At 33.9% G+C, this 7,149-nt stretch overlaps 1 protein-coding gene across 1 annotated transcript; it reads left to right on the forward strand.

Moving 5' to 3' along the window:
* Window positions 1-2,717: 2,717 nt before the first annotated feature.
* LOC122293165 (IRK-interacting protein-like) lies at window positions 2,718-5,045 on the forward strand. Its single transcript, XM_043101655.1, has 2 exons — window positions 2,718-3,190; window positions 3,459-5,045. Exons 1-2 carry the CDS (start codon window positions 2,942-2,944, stop codon window positions 4,971-4,973), a joined length of 1,764 nt encoding a protein of 587 aa, XP_042957589.1. The 5' UTR covers window positions 2,718-2,941; the 3' UTR covers window positions 4,974-5,045.
* Window positions 5,046-7,149: the final 2,104 nt, after the last annotated feature.

The raw sequence follows: 7,149 nt of genomic DNA on the forward strand, positions 1-7,149 counted from the left end.
CTTAGAGATGTGTAAAATGCATGTTCGCTCGAGCGGCGTATCGAGCGCGCGTCGAGCGAACTTCCGCTTGAGCTCACTGTCGAGCTGACATCGAGCATCCAACTCTGCCTAACTTCGTTCGAGCGGCCAATGCCTCCGCTCAAGCGAAACTTCCTTCGGCGTCTGCTCAAGCTCACTGTCGAGCTAACATCGAGCGTTCGAATCTGTCTGACTTCGCTCGAACGGCCAATGCCTCCGCTCGAGCGGTGTGGACCAGACTCCACAGTACTCAACAACCTTGAATTGATAATGAATCTTCATTAGTAGATAAGGCTTTCACCATGAGTAAACTATCACTCTCAAGCATAATTTTGGAAAGCCCTAAATGCAAACTAAATTGAAGGCCTCGTAACATGGCTAGTAATTCAACTATCTCTGGTTCATTAAGCTCATGCTCAGCTTTACTCATAGCGATGAGTATTTTTCCTTTCTCATTCGTAAGCACAACACCCACCCCAACTTTTCGAAGATTAAAAAATAAAGCAACATTGACATTAAGCTTGCAAAAACCTGATGGAGGAGCATGCCAATAGCCCACTTTCTGCAGAGAATAGCTTGGTTCTATATTTGTTGGGAGAATATGTTTTTGCAAGCTAATGGCATAATTTGTAGTATGCAAAGGGTTCAGTAGGGAATGCTCAATAGTCCACTTGTTATGCCTATACTAGAATGACCATGTAATTAAGGTCCCCTCTGTGTAACAAAGACACAATTGCATCAGTAACTGTACTAAGTGCTGGTAGATTTGTTAAAACAGGCAATAGGTTCAACCATGCAGCTTTACTATCGAGGCATTGTAACACAGCATGAGATACATCCTCAACAAGATTATTGTAGAAATTACATGCAGCATTTTCCTAAAATTTTTCGCTTAAACATATTATGTTTTGATGGAAGGCTTTCCTTACAAACTCTCCACGCAAACACTTTAACTTTGTTGGGAACCCTCATTTGCCAAATGGATTTCCACATTTTCTGCTCTTCTTTGGCATTTGAACTCTCAGCAATATCATGGTTAAGTTGAGAGATGAAAAACCTGTAGCCAGTTTGAACATTGAAGACCCGACTCTTCTCATGTTGCCACATTCACACATCTTCATGTTGACCTAGACTTTGGAGAAATTTCATAATATTTGAATCTGTTTTTGGATTAAAGAGAGCTCTTACTCTTGAGCCATCCCACCAACTTGTCTCAATATCTATCAAAGAAGCTACCCTTACTGAAAGGTCCCTCTCTGCATTACCAAATTCCTCCATTAGTAAAGATTGGTGACCAGGAATCCATATATCTTGCCATATTCGAGCAATAGCCTCATTCCCAATCCTCCATCGACAACCTTTCAACAACAAATTCCTAACTTACCAGATTCCTTTCCACGTAAAAAGAGGAGTTATGGCCCACTTAAGCCTCAATAAAAGAGGAATTAGGAAAATACTTAGCTTTAAACAGTTTATGGACTAGAGTGTCTTCATGCTTAAGCACCCTCCAAGCCTATTTGACTAGCAGAGTTATGCGTTTTAGTTCAATTGATTTAAATGAAACAAACAAGTTGAAATGAATCGTGTCGCGTTAATATATTTCTAATTAATTATTAAATGGGTCAAAACATGTTTCACGACACAACCCACTATTTAAATGGATTTGTGGGTTTGAAAGTTTGACATGTTTAGATTAACGGGTTGGATTTAGGTTGACCTATATGGTCGAATATTCATGATTTGACACAATACGAACATGACCTGAAAACATTTTTTGCCACCCCTAGGTTGAAAGCAAAGTTTAGATTTCATTTTGTTCTAATTAAAATTAAAATTGTTTTTAGTATTATTCTTTGTAATTTTGACGTATAAATTGTGCAATTCATTTCTTTGTTCTGTTTATAAATCCCTACTTATTCCAACAATTTTGATAAGATTTTGCATTCCGATCAGTAATGTGTCCATAGTAATGGATTTTTGTAAAAACTCAAACGCCTATTACCTTTGTATTCCAACGATTTATTTATGCCTTAAGCGTACAGCTTTTATGCGATTGCTGTGAAGAAAAATGCCTGTTATCTTTATATTCCAATGGTTGGTGCGTAAAGGAATAAATTATGAGCATGTGGCGATGCAAATATGGTTGCCAAATGGGCTGCCAAGTAGCAATATTACCCATATCATCATATATATATATGACCTTTTTCTATTAGTTTAGGACGATTTTACATCTTATCATGATATTTCTTTAAGATCATGATCACCACTTTTGAATTTGAAATGGTTTTTTTTCTCTCGCTCTTTTTATTTTATTTTAAGAACACTTTATTGAAAACACTCTCATTTAAAGTGAAGGAATATAAATTATTACATTTTCTTTTCTTCGGACCTTACATTTTCATCTTTCTTTGTTTTCTAGGAAAAAATTGATACGGTACGAAGATCAAGTTAAAGTTCAAAGCATGGGAAACCTAGAAATTATTACTTGCTAGGACTTTACATATATAATGGGATTCAAACCGATGCATGTTTGAAAACATACGACAGTGTGCAGCCCACTGATATCATTGCTTGCGACATGAAACCAAAAAGCATTCTAAAGAGCATGGAAAGCAATGATTCAGAGGATTTTGTGTTGGCAGTACAGTGAAATATAGTGGAACTAATTAAAGTACTCACCCTGATCGTGTTGACAAATGGTTGCTTTTGGAAACTTTGGCCATTTTGGTGAACTTGAGCTTTGGCTACATTACAGTAAAAAGCAACTCTTTTTCTTTGACAACAGAGAAAAAAAGATCATTAATTTGGATACCCATATGTTAACCTCTCTTCTTCATTTTGGGTTTCATATGTTCTGAACTTTGTATCATAGTTACTGTTTTCTTTTGGTTTTACATGAATTGCCGTGTTCTGTCCTGGGTTCATGGCTGGTGCTACTACTGCCTCCCAGATCTTTGAGAACCATAACATCAGCAGCAGCAGCAACACCGACCATGAAATCAGCAAGCAAGAAATCCAAGCTGCCATTGCCAAAGTAGTGGAGCTGAGAGCTCTTCATGCTGCGTTAATGCAAGGGAATAGCCTCACCAATGTGAGATTCCCGTCTCCTTTCCCTGCTTCACTCCCTGGTACTCAGTTTTCGGCCAAAGATTACCCTGTTTTCACACCTACTGTGAGTATAAATCTTATTAATCTTGTCCACAAGTTTTTTTTTTCCTGTCGACTGCATCTTGTGTGGTTAATTTACTTTGGTATTTCTTTTTTGTTTTGAAGTTAAAAACAGTTTTTCAGATTTTGTCAACAATTTAAGTTGCTAGCTTTCGCCTGAAATAATATAAGTATCATCTTGTGTGTAACCCATGAAGAATTTCTCTACGTTCTTGAAAATTTACTTCGTTCAAGAATGATGTAGAGTTTCTTAATTTGGAATATATTGACAGAGCTATGAGGAGGAAACTCTGTCAGGGTATCAAGAAATTCAACTAGAAGAAGGAACATTATCAGAAAGTTGGGATGAGTACGGGCTTGAAAGAAATGACAACGAAACTTTTCTATCAGATTATAAGGAAAATTCATCCTCAAGAAAGGTATTGCCTTTTGGTTTGGCCAGTTTAGAATCCCATATTTGTCCAACTGAGGATTACAACTCTGTCACTGGTTCCTGTGCAAACCACACTGCTCTGCTTCAAACGTCACCCGGGAATGACTATTTCAAGTTAGGCAGAAGAAATGGTATGGGGTACTTCGAATCGGTGTCAACCTGCAATAGGTGCAAGCCTGCAATTATCACTACTGAATCTAAAAATGCAACAAGGAAGAGCAAGAATTCTAATACTGTTTTCCCATTAAAATCACAACCGAAGAATCGGGGACGGGGAGTGATTGCATGGCTGTTTCCTAGGTTACAGAAGAAGCATAAGAACAAGAATTCCTCGAATCGAATAGAATCCGAGGAAGTGTCCCGGATCTTTAAAGACCAGGGGATAGTGTCAATTGATATATTGAAGAAAGAGCTCATAGAAGCAAATGAAAATGGAGACGCGGCCTTAATGGAAGTTGCTGAGATGAAATCTTCAATGGTGGAGCTTAAACAGAAGCTAGAGTATTTGGAGACTTACTGTGAAGAGCTGAAGGAAGCTTTGAGACAAGCTACGCAGGCGAAGGATTCCCAAGTTCCTGAAAAGGTTGAAATTTTTGGTAATAGAGGGAAATCCTTAGATGGAAATGGAGAAAATTCAATGTCTGTGAGCAAGGAAGTAATGGAGGAAGGTTTCTTGCAGATGGTATTAGAAGCAAGATTGTCTGTAAGGCAATTCTGCAAGACCCTTGTTGGCCAGATTGAAGAAACCGATCACAGTTTAATAAACAACTTGAATATGCTTCTTCAACCCTATGAACTGTCTTTGAATTCCATATACTCAGAGTCAGTGTCATACCATTTGGAAGCTTTCATAAACCAGGCATTCTACCAAGACTTCGAGAACTGTGTATATCAGAAGAATGGGACACCAAAGTTCTTAGATCCCAAACAAGATCGCCAAAAGCAATTCTCATCATTTGTTGCACTGAAGAACCTAAGTTGGAATGAGGTATTGAGGAAGGGGACTAAGTATTACAGTGAAGAATTCAGTAAATTTTGTGACCAGAAAATGAGTTGCATTGTTGCCACGCTGAATTGGACAAGACCATGGCCTGAACAGCTGCTTCAAGCATTCTTTGTTGCAGCCAAGTGCATATGGTTGCTTCATTTGCTTGCCTTTTCCTTCAACCCTCCATTGGGAATTTTAAGGGTTGAAGAGAATAAAAGCTTTGATCCCTATTACATGGAGGACATGTTCACGGAAAGGCAGAGGTCACACAGTCCTAGCAGTAGCCGAGTTAAGATCATGGTGATGCCAGGGTTTTATGTTCAAGAACGGATTCTGAGGTGTAAAGTTCTTTGTGGGTATTGTTAAGAGCTAAAAGAAATGAAGAAAAAAGTTTGAATTTTTGAGTAATGATATCTCTGCCATTCTTTTACAACTTAATTTTACGTTCGATCAATGTAATATTCATGCTTTTCCATTTAAGAATAAATTCCAATTTACAAAATTACTGTTCATATAATATGGAGTTGTATTAATTGAATCGATATATTGTTTAATATATAGTAGGAATGTTTTTTTTGTTTTGCCCACCGAGAGTGTACAACAAGAGATGGTACTGACAACTGACCAACTGACAAGGCCAAATGGCCTTTATCTTTCTTTTTTTTTTTTTTTTCCTTTTATTATTATTATTTTTTAAATTTGATTTTTTTCAAATATTGTTCTAACGAGAATGCTTAGATAACTATCAAATGTTTACACAAGTACAAATAAGCTTTTATTTATTTATTTTTCTTTGATAATTTTGTAAACATCCTTAAGCATTAAGGAAAAAAAAAATAGAAATTTCCTAATAGTCACTTCTTAACTATGCAGAAAAAATAAAAATAAAATAAAAAAATATGAGTAGACACATTTGATAGGTAGTCATACTATCATTTTCCTTTTTTTAAACCCTTAAATATATATATATTTTAAATTCACAGCATCATCAAAAAAGATTTATTTAATCATTAAGTAAAAACCAAAAAAAAAATAATAATTGAATTAGTAGGAATGCCTTGGTAGAGTGAGATGATATGAGAATTTTATAAATAGTAGTAAGATAGTTTGTGAATAGTAGTGAGATAGTTTAAGTCGAATATTTTTTAGATTTTGAGATTAGAGAGAGAAAAAATCGAATAAAAAGGATTATAAATTTAAAATATTGTAAAAATATAATTTTATAATATTATTTTTGTTTGGAAATTTAAAAAAGTTAGAATTGTTTTTTATTTGAAAAATTGAAAAATTGTAATGATTAATTTGAAAATTCTGTATTTGAATTATGTTTGGGAATAAAATTAAATGAAAATTTTGTATCTTATCCCATGCTCCAAATCTGCCCTAAACATCGTCCATTTTATTTTTATTTGTTATGAAGAGGAATACTTTTTTATAGCATACAACTTAAAAGGCTAAAAAAATCCAAATACTAAGATAATAAGAAAAAACATTACAGATGTTAGAAAAGTGATGCATCTATAAAGAAATCTCACAAAAATATTCATAACAGACGTTCATTCATATCATACGTCATATTTATTTTACAATAAAACTAATCTTACAATTAGACATATTATTTATGAAAAAATCTATTTATTATCTATTTTTTCATCATCTTCTCATTATCCCATGATGTGGCATTAGCTGATAGGTTCACAAATAAAATATAATAAATAATCGCTAATTATCTAATACCAAATTATGAAATAATAAGAGAATGATGAAAATTAAGATGATGAGTAGCATTACTCATTATTTATAAGAAACATATATATTAAGGTCTCGTTTGTTTTCATAGATGAGATAAGATAAAAATTGAAAATTGAAAAAAATATTATTAGAATATATTTTTTAAATATTATTATTATTTTAAAATTTGAAAAAGTAAAATAATTTATTTTATTTTGTAGAAATTTTTTGTAAATTATAATAATTAAATGAGATAATGAGAGATAAGATATGTTGGGAGTACAAACGAGGGGTTATTAAAATTTAAGAATTATGCTAGGTTGCCGCCCAGCAATGATCGCTGGGCGTGTCACCTAGCACACACTTCTCTTTTTATTTTTTTGTTCTTTTCATTTTTATATTTTTTTAACATATATAAATATATTTTTTTAAAATATACCAATATATTAAAAAGTACTTCATTAATTATTAAACAAAAAAATATAAATATATGAACGATCAAAATGAAAAGATAAATCCATATAGTACAACAGCATTTTCCTAAAGGACCAAGTTACTATGCCGCCCAACGATATAGTAGCTGGGCGTGCCGCTCAGGCCAAATTTTTTTTTTCTATTTTCTTTTGATATTTTCTAAATATTTTTAAAAAATAAAAAAATGCATCAATATATTAAAAATTATTTCCTTAATTATTAAGTAAGAAAATTTATTTTATTGAGCGATACACTTGAATGGAAAAACTAGTATAGACTATAGTAACTATCGCGAGGGCCACGCGCCGATGTGTTCCGACAACTCCGCTGGCTACAT

This window comes from Carya illinoinensis, chromosome 14, assembly GCF_018687715.1.
Source record: "Carya illinoinensis cultivar Pawnee chromosome 14, C.illinoinensisPawnee_v1, whole genome shotgun sequence".
NCBI classification, from domain to species: domain Eukaryota; kingdom Viridiplantae; phylum Streptophyta; class Magnoliopsida; order Fagales; family Juglandaceae; genus Carya; species Carya illinoinensis.